Source organism: Lepidochelys olivacea (assembly GCF_965140295.1).
Source record: "Lepidochelys olivacea isolate rLepOli2 genome assembly, chromosome: 2".
NCBI lineage: Eukaryota > Metazoa > Chordata > Testudines > Cheloniidae > Lepidochelys > Lepidochelys olivacea.
This window is the reverse complement of record NC_140412.1, coordinates 210424931-210442697: the sequence shown is the minus strand read 5'-3', so window position 1 is coordinate 210442697 and position 17767 is coordinate 210424931. Positions and strand designations below refer to the sequence as shown.

Genomic DNA, 17767 nt, shown 5'->3' with positions numbered 1-17767 from the left:
CACTCCTCTCGCCCACATGTAGCTCCATAACAGAGCAGTATTCAGACTTTTCAGCTCGTTGCAGCGGTCACTTCCACCCACGGGTGAGGACCAGCTAATAGCAGAAAGCAGCGCTCTTGCCTAGACATTTGTCTAAATGAACAATAGGTTGGTTACCCTACTGCAGTTTAGCTGCTAGAGGCTGAAGCAGAAAGGGACCTGACCCAAATAGAAAATTACTACCTAAAATACTACTGTTCTTATTTATTCAGTTGCTTTTCTCCTTTACCTTGTTCCAAACCCCAGCCGATATAGGAGATTTCCATGTTATTTCAACTCATTTTATACATACTTCAAAACTAGTCCAGTTATAAAACATGCTTGCCTGTCCAGCATATAACAGTTTCAAAACAGCATATTATAAACATGGATTAAACTAGAGTTCTGCCTAGTCTAGAATACTATTTTTAGACCAGCCCTTGCCTATTTTTAGACAAGTTGAGAAGTGTTTAAATTCAGCTAAAATAACCATTTAAGTCCCAGCGTGGATGGGGGTCTGAATGGTTGGTACCCCAGCCTTTACATAATGGACAAAACTTAGTAAGGTTTACAAAACCCAAGGAACTATTTCTGAGGCACAGCACTTCGAGGTTTAGGCAATTGAACACTTACGGAGATATTGTGATTTTAGTATCTGTGTCCTGTTCAATTTTCTTTAGGTTTCTTCCTTCTTTTCCAATAAGACGGCCAACAAAATTGTTATGTGCTAATATCTTCAAGGGAATTTCTTCTGTACTGTAATAGAAGTTACAGAATTCAGACAAATGGCCAACTATTAAAAAGCAATTGAAAAAGGCAAGGTTTTAAATGTAATATCACTTGAATGAAAAATCTTAACTGTTTGCTGCAATAACTTATACCCATAAATATTTACTAACAGATTAAAAATGAGGGCATGTCTACACTACAGCTCCATGTAATTACTGCAGTGGCTCATGTCCACACTACCCTCCTTCTGTCAGTGGTGTGCATCCTCACCAGGAGCACTTCCACTGACTGAAGGGGGGCAGTGTGAGGAGCTGAGAGCCAGGGCCAACAGCTAATGTAAGTAACACAGTGTCTACACAGACACTGCACCATCTTAACTACACTGACATAAGCCCTAAGCAAAGAGGGTGGCACTGAAAATAAAATTAAAGTTCTCTAAGCCAAAAGTTAAATGCTGCTACCAGACATCCAGGAGAAGATTCACCTTCACCTGCTGACAGATAAAGCTAAGAGTACTTCTTTAATGGGACTGGAAAAGGATTTGGAATTTTGCTTTCTTTAAACCCTTTACTTACAATTTGGTATCTTGAGCTTCCTTTTGCATGATCTCCATAATAATTTTACAAGCTGTCGAGCAGCCTTCAGGAGTAGAGTGGATAGTAATTGGTTTCTCAGCAGCACCTGCATTTTCTTTACGATGAATATCAATTCTTGAGGAAAGAAAAAACATTAGCCGTAAGCATTTATTCTAGTTTGGATTGAGAACTGAGATTATAGATCCACTTTATTTTGAGTTAATATGGATTTTTTTAAAACCAAAACCAAGGTTTCATTTGGTGAAACATACAAATATAGTTATTAACACAGGGGTTCTCAAACTGGGGGTCGGGACCCCTCAGAGGGCCACAAGGTTATTACATGGGGGTTTGCAAGCTGTCAGCCTCCACACCAAACCCTGCTTTGCATCCAGCATTTAAAATGGTGTTAAATATATTTGTCATAAATATAAAGGGAAGGGCAAAGACCTGTAAATCCCTCCTGGCCAGAGGAAAAACCCTTTCACCTGTAAAGGGTTAAGAAGCTAAGATAACCTCACTGGCACCTGACCAAAATGACCAATGAGGAGACAAGATACTTTCAAAGTTGTGGGGGGGGACGGGGGAACAGGGGGGGACAGAGGAGAGAGAAACAAAGGGTCTCTCTGTCTGTGTGATGCTTTTGCCGGGACCAGAGTAGGAATGCAGGTCAGAACTCCTGTAAAGAGTTAGTAAGCAATCTAGTTAGATATGCGTTAGATTCTGTTTTGTTTAAATGGCTGATAAAATAAGTTGTGCTGAATGGAATGTATATTCCTGTTTTTGTGTCTTTTTGTAACTTAAGGTTTTGCCTAGAGGGATTCTCTGTGTTTTGAATCTGATTACCCTGTAAGGTATTTAGCACCCTGATTTTACAGAGGTGATTCTTTTACTTTTTCTTTAATTAAAATTCTCTTTGAAGAACCTGATTGCTTTTTCATTGTTCTTAAGATCCAAGGGTTTGGGTCTGTGTTCACCTATGCAAATCGGTTTTTATCAAGCCTTCCCCAGGAAAGGGGGTGTAGTGTTTGGGGGGATATTTTGGGGGGGAGACATTTCCAAGTGGGCACTTCCCCTGTTCTTTGTGTAATACTTTGGTGGTGGCAGCGTTTAACCTAAGCTGATAAGAATAAGATTAGGGTGTCTTTCATGCAGGTCCTCACATCTGTACCCTAGGGTTCAGAATGGGGAAGGAACCTTGACAATATTAAAAAGTGTTTTTAATCTATAAGGGGGGGGAGGGGTGTCGCACTCAGAGGCTTGCATGTGAAAGGGGTCACCAGTACAAAAAGTTTGAGAACTACTGTATTAACACCACATAAAACTCAAAACTCCGTTAAATATTTTCCTTTTTAAAAGATACACATTCTGGTTTTGCTGGATGATGCTCCACACGTTAGAAAGTGGATTTTCCCTTCCTCACCAGATTCTATGCAACACATTTTGGCGAGATTTTTATATAAAATAGAAAATTACTTTCTCAATTAGTAAGCATGTGTTGCATTCCACCTAGCTTTCCTATCACAAAATTAGAAAGGGAACACCTGTTAGTTTCCAGCACTTCTGTAAAAAGACTATTTTACATCCTACTAACGTTCACATCAGGAATATTTTCCTGGTTTTCAACTCTAAATGTTTCTATTCTTAGTGTCATCTCATTTTTTCTAGTTATATCTTTGTACCATCCTAAACATCTGCACCACAAAAGGTAACTCAATAAAATTAAGAATTACTGATGGCCTGCAGAGAGACAATAGGGTCCTGAGTGTTTGCACCTTTCAAATACCTTGATGCAAAGCTCCAGTTTTCTGAAGTCTAAGCATGAGTCAATACCTCCAAACCCCTAAATCATTTGTATTGCTTTTCTCTAAACTCCCTCCAAGTTGTCAACCCTTCCTGGATATGGACATTTCATTTTGGCTCATAGTGCAGCATTTTGTGAAAAGTCCACGAAACCAACTGTCAGGAGAAGAAGAGGAAGCCGACATTTCTCTTGTGTATGCCTTCCCAAAGTGACAAAAAGGGCAGACAGCATCCTCTGAAGTATCTGCTTACAGCCAGTGACAGTACTTCTGCTCTCATCTGCCCTTTTCAGAGATCATGAGTAAGTTGGCGATTGTATCATGCAAATTTTTATGTGTCATGCGTCTTTTTTTTTTTTTTTAAACACACCAGAGGTTCAGGGGAAAAACCCAAGTCACAAAAAAGGTCACTGCATGAGAATATGCATGAGTGTGTGAACCCACCTTAGAAAGAAAGCCCACCCCACACTCACCCTGTAGCAGTGGCTTCTGTTCCAAAAAGCAGGGAGGTAGGCCCAGCCCTGAGCGTCACAATTCTATGCACTAGGTCAGAGCACCACGAAGGCTTGTCACATCCACCCTTCCATCTCCATCTATGGAGGGATGCAAGTGCCAAACTTGAATGGCACTGCGATCACATGGGCCCGGTCACAATGCCCAGAGTGGAAAACCAGACCCACAGGAGCTGTTACTGCTTTATTATAATGCATGATTACCATGAACACCATGACCTCTGCACCAAAATCATAGCCTTAATCTTTAACATGTCCTAGGCAATGCTTCCCAAGCCTTTGCTGGTCTGAGAATTGGAAGTCGTAGGGCTCCCCCAACAATTAGTTTCTTGTTGTGTAGAGCACTCTCCATTAAACAATCTTTTCAGTCCACCTTCAGTATTTTAAATCCACTTAATTAAAAACAGTAACAAGATTTTTAGGCTATGTAAGCATTTATCCGTTAAAGTCTGGTTAAATAATAAATTCAGAGGTCTGACATGAAAGAACACCCATCTCATTTTAGAAACTACACTTCCCCCATTAAGTCATTGACATGATACATATCTGCAGCCGATCTCCCTTCCCAACCCCAAGAAAATCCATCACTCAAGGTTAAAATACCAACATATTGTCCCCGATGCAGTTGCACCACTGTAAGCTCTCTAGTGTAGCCGCTCATAAGCCGATGGGAGAGAGCTCTCCCATCGACTTAATTAATTCATCCCCAACAAGCAGCAGTAGCTATATTAGCAGGAGAAACTCTCCCGCCAACATAGCACTGTCTACACCAATGCTTAGTTCAGTGTAACTTATGTCACTTGGGGGGTGGCTTCTTCACACCCGAGCAACATAAGTTATACCAACATAAGTGGTAGTGTAGACGTAGCCCAAGAAACCCCAGGGGAGAGGGGCAGGGCAGACGGACATGAAAGCCCCAAATTCTCTCTCTTTCACACACACACACACACACACACACCCCCTGTGTTTAGTTAAACAGAACAGTCTTGAGAGCACCCTGGATAGGGCTATAGCTAGCGGGATGCATTACTACTTGAAGACTTGGTTCCCCAGACCACCAGTGTGTGCTCTGCAACCTACCAATGGTCCATGGACCATAGTTCCAGAATCACTGTCTTATAGCCCTTCCCGTCACTGGATAGCTACTGTTTAACAAAGGTGCGTTCTAGACACAGAACTTTACAATTAGAACCCTGAGAAGCAAAACATCTCTGTAATTGGAGGTTTCAGAGTAGCAGCTGTGTTAGTCTGTATCCGCAAAAAGAAAAGGAGGACTTGTGGCACCTTAGAGACTAACACATTTATTTGAGCATAAGCTTTCGTGAGCTACAGCTCACTTCATCGGATGCATTCCGTAATCCATCCGATGAAGTGAGCTGTAGCTCACGAAAGCTTATGTTCAAATAAATGTGTTAGTCTCTAAGGTGCCACAAGTCCTCCTTTTCTTTCTGTAATTGGAGACCATTCTATTAGTACTGCTGGTTTCTCACAGCTTTGAATTAAATTAAATCTGTCAAAGTGAAAGTACTGAAGAAAAACACACGAAGGACAAAATGTGGCCCCTAAACACAACTTGCTGATTTGTTTGTTACACACAATTCTTTTAGTTTGCCCTTTTACCACATAAGCCAATTATGAAGCACTGCATGTTTTTAGAGTAACCCTAATTGCCATCTTAGTTTGGCAAGGCAACACCCTTGCAGGGGCTGTCTCAACATAAAATACAAACACCAAATCTCCAAAATGACACCTCCAAGGCAGTAGAAATGTAACAGAGATGTCACTTAGCTAGTCTACACTTCAAAAGGTTTTGCCAGTATAGTTATAATGGTATAGTTATACCAAAAATACCCTTCTAGTACAGCTGCTGCTTATGCCAGTTCCCCAAATGAAACATGCTACACTGACAAAAGGACTTTATTGCTGGTATAACTGCATTTACACTAAGATGGTTCCTGTGTAAGTGTCGTTAAAATGTAGATCTGGCCCAAGCGTTCCAGAAAGAGGAGACAAGACATGATACATACTTGACAAACTAGTTTCATATGCTTGTCCAAACAGTAAGTTGTACTGTGTTCTATTTGTAAAACCAAGCTTTTCTCAAAAATATCTTGGAAGACATGGAAAGTGGCAATCAATCCCAGGGGAACATTTAAGTTTACACATCAGACAAGAGGGAATTAACAGGGTAAGTTTTTAGGATGAAAAATGTGCCAGATAGACCGAACTTTTGGCTAGTCCACAAATATATTCACCACTCCATCTGGGGGAGAGGGAAAGGAAAGAACACATGCTTTTGCTGGGTGTATAGGGAGAAAGACAAAGACAGCCAAAAGAAAAATTAAAGCCCACAACACAATTCTGTAGAATAACCTACTTGGACTGTGTCTGCTTTGTGATATTTCTGATAGTTGCTCCTTCTTTCCCGATAATGGCTCCTACAAACTGCGTGGGAACCAGCATCCTCAGTGGAACATCTGACTGTGGTTTCTGCCTTGTGGCCGCACCAGGTGACCCTTGCCTCGGAGGACCCCTCTGTCCAAATCCACGTCTCCCTTGTGGATGCTGTTGTGTGGGAGGTTGTGCTGCCATTTCATCTGGGATATATGCAACTTTCAAGGAATAGTTTTCAAGCTGGAATCCGTTTAGTTTTTCTATTGCTCTGTACAGTTGCAAAGGGGAAAAATATGAGAATTATACATGGGACCGTATGAAATGAAAAAGCATTCAGTTATGGGCTTCTGCTCATTGTAAACTGCATGAATGAAACTAGAGACTGACACCTACATGAAAGTTAGTCTCTTAGGCCTTGTTTATACTACAGACACTACGGCAGCATAGTTATGGCACCGTAGCTGAGCCGCTGTAAACCCCAGAGCGTTGAGACAGACTACACGGCACTAGGAGTTTTTCCATCACTGTAGGAACTCCACCTCCCTAAGCAACAGTACTTAGGTAGCATTCCTCCATTAGGTAACAGCATTCTTCCATTAGCATTCTAGCATTAGGTAACAGAAGCATTCTTCCATCAGCCTAGCTGTGTCTACATAGGACTCAGGCTAGCACAGCTCCGGTGTTCAGAGGTGTGGGTTTTTCACACTCCTGGGTGCCACACTTACGTTGACTGCATTTTTAAATGTAGATCAAGCCTTATACAACCCAAGATCCATGATATACAATTATGCAGAGACAGCACTATGCACGAAGTTACAAATATGCTCTTGCCAAGTCTGAGGGTGTGTCCACACTCTGGAGCCTAAGCCCACACGGCTGTGTCAGTACAGCCCCCTAGTGTACACACAGCCGACACTTTGACACCACCTCCCAGAATGGCATTAGCCTTGTCTCCTTTTGCTGGTATATCTTATATCAGGCAGGTGGTTTAACTACACTGGCAAATTAGCTCTTTCTGCCAGTACAAGCCAAGTCTATGCTTGAGGCTTTGCCAGTATTAGCGGTACTAATAGAGCTATACTGGCAAAGCCCTGGCAGTGTAGACTAACCTTAAGACAAAAAGTGCTTTTTTAAAACACAGCTAGCTAACAGGATTTGAAATACCACTCAGCACCTATTTTAGAGAGTTTAACACCTTTACAATCATATCAACCAATTATGTTGTAACCTTGTTAGAAAATTAGCGGAAGAAATTCACTTGGTCAGGAGCATAGGTTACAAAGCAGCCATCTGACACAATAGAAAGGTGTTGAAATGCATTTGCACTTGTTGCTAAATGGTGTTTTAAATACTAATAGCAAGCTGGATATATATATATTTTTTTAAAAGGGAACTTTCCCCCTTGGAGGGACCCACTAATTAACACCAAGCCTCTCCCACTAAGCTCCACTAATTCCCACTTTCCTCCTCATTCTCATTGTTTTGGGGCAAAAAGAGGAACAGAGCAATTACAACAGCATTCCTCCTCTGCCCCATACAAGAGGCAGAGCGTGGCGTGGAGCTCCCTTTACCAAGTCTCATCTACTCTTGGAAGTAACACTGTGTTATAAAATGTGCATTTAACATAAAGAACATAAGAACAGCCATACTGGGTCAGACCAATGGTCCATTTAACCCAGGATCCTGTCTCTAACAACAGTGGCCATTACCAGAGCGTCAGGGGGAGTGTCCAGAACAGGGCAGTTGGAGGGATTTACCCCATCTTGCTCTCCCAGCTTCTGGCAGTCAAAGTTTAGGGTCACCCTGGGCATGGGGTTGCATCCCTGATCTTGGCTGACAGTCACCGATGGACTTATCCTCGTTAACATATCTAGTTCTTTTTTGAACCCAGTTATACTTCTACCCATCTTAACATCCCATGGCAACAAGTTCCATAGGTTAATTGTGCACTGCATGAAAAAATACTTCTTTGTTTTAAATCTGCTGCATATTAATTTCTTTGGGTGACCCCTGTTTTTTTGTATTGTGGGGAAGGATAAACAACACTTCTCTATGCACTTTTTCCACACCATTCATGATTTTATAGATCTCGGTCATATCATCCCTTAGTCAGCTCTTTTCTAAACTGAACAGCCCTAATCTTTTTAGTCTCTCCTCATAGGGAGCCTATTCCATACCCTGGATCATTTTTATTGCGCTCCTCTGAACCTTTTCCAGTTCTACTATATCCTTTTTGAGATGGCACAACCAGAACTGGACACAGTATTCAAGGTGTGGGTGCACCATGGATTTATATAGTGGTATTATGATATTTTCAGACTTATTTTCTACCCTTTTCCTAATAGTTCCCAGCATACTGTTACCCTTTTTGAGTGCTGCTGCACGGTGAGCTGAAGTTCTCAGAGAACTACCCACAGTGACCCCAAGGTCTCTTTTGTGAGCAGTAACAGCTAATTTAGAAACCATTATATGCGTGTAGTTGGGATTATGTTTTCCCATGTGCCGTACTTTGCACTTATCAGTGTTGAATTTCATCTGCCATTTTGTTTCCCAGTTACCCATAATACAAAACAGTTTAGTCCATCTCAGGTCAGCCAAAACCAGCTGACGTTTTTAAAATAAACAGTCCTCAGCCTGGTCTATTCATAAAACATAGATCAACCTAGCTATGTCACTCAGAGGTGTGAAAAATTCACACCCGAGAGACATAGTTAAGCTGACCTAAGCCCCAGCACATACAGTGCTAGACTGATGGAAGAATTCTTCAAACTAGCTATCACCTCTTGAGAGGGTGCATTTGCTACAGCAATGGAAAACCCCCTCCTGTCGCTATAACAAGTGTTTACGCCACAATGCTGCTATAGTGCTCCTAGTGTAGAAATGTTCGTTGTCTACACCAAGTACTATGCTCTGTTTAGCTTTGTGCTAATGTGTTATCAATGCAATGTTCTTTCCTAGTGTAGGAAAGACCCTGGACACTGAAAAACAAACCCACTTTGTGGGGCAAGTATGACAGCGTTGCTCCTTTCCCATTAAAGGAGGGGAGGAACACACTAACCTTAACCACCAAAGGTGCCTGTCAAATGAGTTTCAGAGATAGCACATAGGTAGAAAGTGTCCCCAGTATACTCTTTCCATGACAGTGTTACTTCCAAGGAAATGAAAGAGCATTTTAAAAAATTATTATTATTAAATAGCCCAGGATTGCCCTGGAATAGAAAATCTTTCTGAGAGTAGGATTCTTTTGGACTTCAACACCTTTGCCAGTTTACAGCAGAAAAAGTCAGCAATGTGGATGAACTGGGAGATTTACTGAAACTAGGAGAAACCAGAGTGCCCTGCATAATGCTGTAAATATCTGTTCACTAATTTTAGCTTTGCTTGGAAAAAAGTTACATTTATTTGTGGGGAGGGTTTATTGCTATGACATAGGTGGGGCTGGCAGTGCTGCCTATTATTAAGGTTTTCTGACACTTCCCATTATAAGACCCTGTTTTCAGTTGTTTGTAACTTTGCCAAACTTTATCCATTTGGGCTGAAGATTTCCATGCTCATGTCTGCCTCATGTTGATTTTTATACACACGAGGCAGATACTAGTCTGGAAAAAAATTTTAAGACTTCAGCCAGAACAGTTTGAGAACAAGATTAGAGAAAAATGCATAATTTTGCCCATGTTACAAATTCTGGCAACCTTTTCTTTGAAAAGCTCTCGTGCCTTCATTCTTTAGAGCAGGGTCGTAAGACAAAGAAAACCCCAGTTCACACATGCGCAGTAAATACTTAGGGCATGTGCACACTACAGCCACTGCAACTGTACCACTGTAGTGCCATAATGAAGATTCAGCGGTTCTCAAACAGTGGGTCAGGACCCCAAAGTGGGTCATGACCCCATTTAAATGGGGTCACCAGGGCCAGTGTTAGACTTGCTGAAACCAAAGCCTGAGGCCTGCTACCCTTGGCTGAATCTGATGCCGAGGGTTTCATCCTGGGCAGCCGGGCTCAGGTTCAGCCCCCCACCCCCACTATAGGGCATGTAGTAATTTTTGTTGTCCAAAGGGGGTCACGGTGCAATGAAGTCTGAGAACCGCTGATGCTTCTTACACTGACAGAAGGGGTTTTTTGGTCTATGTAATTAATTCATCTCTCCGAGAGGTAACACAAGAATTGTTCTGCAGCTGAGGTGCATTTACACCAGGCGTTAGGACAACCTAACTACAGTGCTCAGGGCATTAAGTTTTTCACAGTCCTGAGAGACGTACCTAGGTTGATCTGATTTTTAAGTGCAGACAGGGAAGTGGATTTTAGCAGCTAAATTCCTCAAAGATTCCATTTGCACTGAGCATGTTCCAGTCTGGAGCAGAGCAGGACTTTCCCTGCATTTGCAGTTTTGGGCTGCTATATAGGCCATGCCAGGTAGGTCCATGCACCCGAACTGAGAGTAGAGAGACTTTCTCTCCTGTGCTCCTCAACACCTCCCTGCTGGGGCAAGCAGCATGGAGGAAGCCATCTGACCTGGCCCTAAGAGTCTCAGATTGAGCACCCAAAATTAGTGAATACTTTTAACCCTGATCTCTCTATGCCTCAGATCCCTATCTGTAAAACAGGGATACCACACACCGCTGACCTCACAGGATGTTATGAAAATAAATTAATATTTGTGAAGCACCAGGAAGCTATACAGTGAGGACTGCCATAGAAAAGTCAATGAGGAAATTAGTAATTCTGGGGTTTGAATAGTGTGCAGTAAATAAGGCACAGGCCACACATTGACTAGCTGCTCATTAATTGACTACCATCCATCCTCTGCATTGAATGAGGCAGGTGTCCTGCAAAAAAGGGCAACATGTGATCATGGAATTAAAGACTGTATCATAATGCACAAGCGGCCAAATTAAGATTGCACAGGCAACTTTAATTCTGACATTTCCCAACTTCTGAGTGCTTTGACTTTGCAACCTTAAAGCTTTTATATATTTTGTGCTTAATAAAAAGATAAAGAGGGGACTGAGTGGAAAATATGTAATTTTTAAAAGGTGGAGGTAGGCCCATTGCTGATCTCTCTCCCTCCCCCATGCCTTAATCCTTCCTACATTTGTTTGCCAAATTCCCACACTGTCTTCTTCTAACCCTCAAACAAAATGCTTCAAGAAAAAAGCTTTATGACAGAATCCCAGCACTGTTATGAGCAACCCTACACCAAACCACTGCATAGCTTTCTTACATATGTGTAAGGAAATATTTCTGCCCGCATCTCAGCGGCATATAGATCACTTCTACACACTGTACATGACACAGCAATGACTGCGCAGCCCTGTGTGTTTTCAGTGCAATGTAAGCAGGATTTTTCTAATTAATATATAGATCAGAACTTATTGCAGTGATTTCATTAAAAGTCAGTACATAGCTTAAATACAAAGAAAGTAGTGAGAATTGGAAAGGGAGGTGGGGGGGGGGGATGAAATAAACTTAAAAGATGAGTAGGGGCTAGAGTGAGAAGAAGTGTACTACTGGACTAGATTTACTTATTTTTACTAATTAAAACTACAGTCAGTGGCCATCCCATGCTCTGGAAGCCCTAACAGACCACTGAAGTTCATTTTAAACCCACCTTCTGTAATAAAGCTGCTCCTCTCAGAGCCAATGAATTGCCCCACAATTTAAACACCAAACCACAACAGCTAGCACATCTCTGTATTCTTCAACCACCTCCTTCCCAAATCCTTGGGAGAAAAGATGGCCCTTGCAGCGTGACCAGAAGGTTAACTAATCCAGGCTTCAGTGGAGCAAGTGAGGAAGAAAACTACACTTCAGAAGCTCCCACTCATGTACAACAAGGGGATTCTAGCACCTTTGTTGATCTCAATGGTATCAGGATGGAAATAAGTGGTATCTCAATCCCACTAGAAGCTCCTTCCAGCCAAAGCAAATAGGAAATAATAATGGTTTTGCAGATGGAAGGGAACAAAGGATAAAAAAAATCTGATGGGTGAAAATGTTTCCTGTTCTTTGCAACCCATTTCAATACACCAACTCAATAGAGCAAAAATGAGGTGATCATACAGGACAAATGCTACTTACTCATCCTCAGCTCAAATTTCATGAGACTCTGCATAGTTAACATGAAGTACTTGTTTAATGGAAGGCTGGTGAAGAACTCGTATCAGGGGGCACCACTTGTGCCTGCCAAACTCTGACCTACAAACTATCTACTACCCAGATGTGAAAAAAATAAAAGTGGCTTGGTGGAGATAAAGGGGAGCGGATGAGAGAGAAGAGTTAAATAGAGAGCACTGAACCTGTTAACACCAGGAGGTTACACCCCAAATTTTGTTTAATTCAGTCTGCTAAGTTAAAAAAAATAAACAAACACCTCTATGCCAGTCAACTGCAAGAGTGGGAAGGTGTGATCAGCTGGACAGGATGCTCACAGTACAAATATTTTATCAGAGATTGGTACTAAAACAGGATGTATAGAAGAGGGCGATGGCCACTGATCATAACCTGTTAGACATAAAACCAGTTAACTCACTCAGAAATAAATGGCTTCCTGTATTAGAATGAGAGAAATATTAAGTATATCATGTTTTCATGCAAGTTCTTGGTTTCAAATCAAGAGCAGCAGGTCTTGTTATGGTCTTCTCATCAGCTCTCCAGGCAAGTGTGTCTGTCGCTCTGTCCCTCTCATGCTGTGGTAGGCTGAACAATAGTCTTAACTGCTAAACACACTACCTTCCCCTTTAAGGTTCCATGTCTTATGGTTAACCAGTTATTCACTGGTGTTCTTTTGGCACTGAAGACTAGGTGGGCAAGGGATATCACTCCCAAGCCCAACCCGTGTCTACAATACTAGAAAATTTTTCCAGTGGACACATTTGCATGAAGGTCTTTGATGGCAGCATTTCTTTTGTATAATTAGAGTCTTCTGTATTTAAATACTTGTATTTCTTTCATAAGTAGTTTTCAACATTAAAGAACAACATAAAACCACAACAGAAATATAACAGACTGTAACGGCACAAAACTCAGGATTTTCAGTGTTTGGTTCCCATAGCAACCTTAGTTCTGCCCCCTTGCAGCATGTATTGCAACTGTATTTTATACATGATCAAGAATTTATGAAATAACACAAAATGTTTCAGATGCATACCAAGCATTAAAAAGGTAAGGTTTCTTTGCGCTATATACTGCCCAGGATCATAACAGTGTATTCTAATGCATACACATGTCTCATAAAACAAACATACTTCAGTACAGCTTTCAGATGTTAATACTTATCAGGTTATACTAGATCTGAAAAGGCATACATCCTTAAGGTCTAGGCACTGTAGCCAAAAATTAAAATATAGTCAGTTCAAAAATAGAGCCAGCAGGTATTCATCCCCAAGCCAAAGAAAATAATCAGCCACAATAAAACCAGATCCAAACCATACCCCTTCCCGTCCTTTCACCCCCAAACATTCACCCATAAATTGACCCTCTCTTGCAAAAGTCTGGGTAAAGAGATGGATTCTGTAACATGTCTTGGGGGTCAACAAATGTGGGTTATTTTAGAACAAGGAGGGAAATGATAAGAGTAGGGTTTTGAAGTTGAATGCCCCTTGCGGTAAATGACCTGCCGGCAGCTTCTCTGTTACACAAATGGGCTGCAGGTCCTATGTTGATTGTGAGTTTGTCAATATGGCACAAGGAGAGGTAATCTCTCAATAGGCAGGTCCGAAGCCACTTAGGAGCTTATGTAGTAGGTCAAAATCATTCCCTTCAACTCTACCCTGAAATCAATAAGCCGACAATGCAAGTCACGGAGCACTGGTCTCATATGCTCCCACTGAGATATGCTGTTGAAGAGGGATGCAGCATTCCGTATCAGTATCTGGACTGATTTAAGATGTGTAGCCCCAGCTACAATGTTACAGGACTCCTGTCTTGAGATGGCAAACACCACAATCACAGTAGCTAGGCTTGCAGCATCTGAAAGGAACAGTCAGAATTTTCTAGCCAGATGAAGACTGGGAGGTGTGGGGGAAGAGGGAGAAAAGGGGAGAGACAGGGACCACCCCTCATTTCTGGTCACTACTGCTACACTGTAACAGCCAGTGAGGATTCGACATCAGTAACAGACAAATCCTCAATCAGAAGGGCAGATAGAATGGCTCAGCCTGTCTTCTGAATGCTTCCCTTAGAATGCAAGTATCATCTCCACCCGCTAACTCATCCATGCCCCCCGTCTCACCCAGATACTGGCTAAGCATTTGACAGCACTGGCAAAAAGGCTGAGCTGGATACAGAGCTGAGGGACAGCTCATGCATCCTCATCAACTGTTCCAAATAAACATGGAACAAGAGAGGAGACTAGATGGAAAGCTGTGGGACTCCAAATGACACCACCTTTAGGAATGAACAGCAATGGCCCACCCAAAACAGCTCGCAGGGAGCACACAGCAAAGGAGGAATGAGCCCCCTGACAGCAGCCCTATCCACTCTTGTATCCAGAATTTGATGTCCTGCATTTATTCAGTCTACTATTTTCAAAGTTCAAAACATTGTCTTTCTTGAAAGAGAGTTTTCTTCTGGCAGAAAAAAAAGGCACCAGCCCTTTTTCAGCACTGACTGCAGGCCAACATTAAATACAAAGAACACCAAGGCATACACGTCTGAGCTGTTTGATCACAACCTGAAGAAAACTAACTTGGCAATTTCCCCCATGTTTTGATGACACAAAATGCAGCGTCCGAAGTTCATTTCTGAACTAAAACAAAGACATTTTATTTCAAAACAATAATGCTTTTCAAGATTCCAAACAACTGCAAACAGGTTTAATATCATCTCAGTCTTGTATTACAGCATTACCAACACACATGCTGTCATATATTTCTGCTAATGCACACTTCAACAAGGCAATACACTATAAAATTCAACTACTGCTTAAGCAAATGGTGCTGCAGCTGAGATGTGGCCAGCTTTATATGTTACTATCAGCCATAGCTTGTAAACTAACCCTACTAAATGCTAGCTTTATATTTAGTTGCATTGCAGTAGCCCCCAGATGCCTCAATCAGGATCAAGGCCCCACAGTTAGAAGCACTCTATAAATACACATGAAGACATGGTCTCTGCTCAAAGCAGTTTGCAATCTTAGAGCTTTATTAATCCTAAACATATCCTAAATATGAAACCAATATCAGTTGTTGAGTCCCAATTGTCCATAAGCAGATTCATAAAGCCCAGTTCTCATTCATGTTCAGACTGACCACCGCTATCTTAGTGAAATCAGAGCTCATTAATTTTATAGCCATTACTTACCACTTGAACCTGTTTCAAGTAGCAAACTTCAGCTGTGCCTCGAAATCCAGACAACTGAAACTCAACATCAGTCAATAAAAGAGAAAAGCCATGTGTACCCTTTCAACAGTTAATTTTCATGACAGAGGCCTCACAGAGCTTTTCTTTTTAAATATATACACACGCACCTGGCTACCTCTCCGCTTTGTGGTCTCTAAAAGATGAGACTTCATATCCAACTACCCAATCATAGTTAAAGGCCTAACCACACTTTCTATCAGGAACCATAACTTGCCCTTTGTAACCTGCGAGTCCACATTTTAACATCCACAACACATATTCTCTACATCCATCTGTTCATTAGGCTTCTACCCAATACAAGTACTGACAGCTATGCTAGAGAGTGTACTACAAATTCCACACAACCCTTCATTATTCAAAAGTTGCATCCAATATTCAATTATTTGTTTTCCTCTCCCCATGCATAACAAAGTTTGTTCCCAATGGACCAGTGACTGGCTGTCTTATCATTGTGTCTATTTGTGATTAACCTTAAAAATTTTAATTTTTATTTTAATAAGTATTTTAAAAAGGAATATATATAGCAGTACAATAGCAGCAAGACAGTTGCTGCACCTACCTCTAAGGTTAGCAACAGACATGAAACATTCAAGAAGTCATGTCACAGTTTCTAGATCCAAAACATGGATTATACAATTCCATGGGGTCTTTTCAGAGACACTTTGTTCTAATATTCTCAAAGCCATGCTCTGACACGTGACAAAGTTTAAATGTGGGTCCAATATCTTTTATTCTTTTGCTGCTAAACATTCACAAATTTTACTACAAAATCATTAAGACAGAATTTCAAGGCAAGATGGACTCCTAAAACATGGAAGTTTTGAAAAGAAAGGAAAATTAAAACAGCAAATTTGAGGAGCAACTCAATCTCTGCATCCTTGATGCACTTCCTCTTAAAGGAAAACTGCTTATGTCACATGTTCTACAAGTGAAATTAGTTTAGACTGCATTAATTAGCAGAAACACTTAAATTCTGGGGAGCAAAATGGAATTACTGAATTATGGGTTGGTGCAAATATATCACGATGTACTGTAAGAAGTAAGAGTGCATCTCAACTGCTGCTTACAGTTAGCCACAAGGTGGCAGGAATTTCAAAGTAAAAAGAGCCCAACATTTCTGTATGTTTTTTGTACTGTTGTGGTTAAGAGCAGAGAGTGAAAGAGCATGCCTATGCCCCAGATCCGAGAACGGAATATCTGAGATGTCTCAAGAAAGACACTCCCTCATCCATCTTGGAAAGGCAAAATTATACATTCATTAATATGACTAATGTAATACAAAATGTTAATACAAAGGCAATCTTCTCCTCTCCAGTAAGTGAAATTATAAAAAAAAATTTAAGAAGATTAAAATATGATAGCTGTGGATTAAAAGATGCCAAAAACTGTAGATACAAGCAAATAAATCAACAGGCAATGGATGCTAAGTTAAAAAAGACAGAATAATTCATATAATCAGAATAAGGCAAATGGACCATTTCAAGTTACGCATTTATTTAAAAGCGGCAGCAACTTTCCAACTTACAAAACAGGGGAGATTTTAACCAAAATTAGCAAAAATCAAGAGAGCGTATACCCTCAGGAAGTAATGAAAATGCAAGGGCAAAAGCAGGCCTCTAGGTTTTTAGCAATGTTTTTACAAGCCTGATACAAAGCCCACTGCCAGAAAATGAGGGTATTTATTGGAGTCAGTGGGATTTTGATCAGTTCCTAAGAGAGATTTGTGGTAAATAATTTTACCCAATTCTGAATTCACATGTCTTCAGGATTTCAAATATTAAAAAAAGCAGGAGAGAAAGTTGGCGTACAACTGACAGCAAATTGAGGTAAAGAGGAGAAGCTTTCCTGATGTGCAACTGAACAGAAGCAAAAATATACATACTACTTTACAGCAAGATACGCTGAGTTCAGATTTATGAGTTAAACTATAAAAACAAAGTGAACAAAAATATACTTACTGTCTAGCCTGGTCCTTATTGGCATATGTTACATTTACTACTGCAGTCTCTGTGTCAGTGTTCACTAGAGGGGAAAATGCAACAGAAGAAAAAATTAAGTTCACTTCCCACTCACTTCACTCTCTATAAATCTGAAAGCAATTTGAGTTTAGAGCGTGTGTACCTTGCTCACAGTTCTCCACTGTTCCATATTGAGCTAACAAACTATCCAGCACCTATCAAAGGGAAAAGAAGTTACAAATTTGAGTTTCAAAATTACTTGACAAAACGGCACCACCTGTCTTTACACTATACACTAGAACTTGTAAATTGTAGAATGCATAATATTCAAAAGAACTTCCCACTTTGGGCTTGTGGATGGAAGATATTCATGGAAGGGTGCATGCAGTTTGTTCCTTTCTTCCAACCCTCCCAACTT

General features: G+C 41.0%; 1 protein-coding gene across 1 annotated transcript in view; it reads right to left on the bottom strand.

The window, feature by feature from the left end:
- Positions 1 to 17767, bottom strand: part of IGF2BP3 (insulin like growth factor 2 mRNA binding protein 3) — a 168619-nt gene that overhangs the window by 55859 nt on the left and 94993 nt on the right. The window contains exons 6-10 of the mRNA XM_084618393.1: positions 17513 to 17564; positions 17350 to 17413; positions 6014 to 6298; positions 1323 to 1457; positions 652 to 774 (exon numbers count right to left, since the gene is read on the bottom strand). Coding sequence (XP_084474519.1) covers positions 652 to 774; positions 1323 to 1457; positions 6014 to 6298; positions 17350 to 17413; positions 17513 to 17564 — 659 coding nt within the window. The remainder of the gene's footprint in view (positions 1 to 651; positions 775 to 1322; positions 1458 to 6013; positions 6299 to 17349; positions 17414 to 17512; positions 17565 to 17767) is intronic.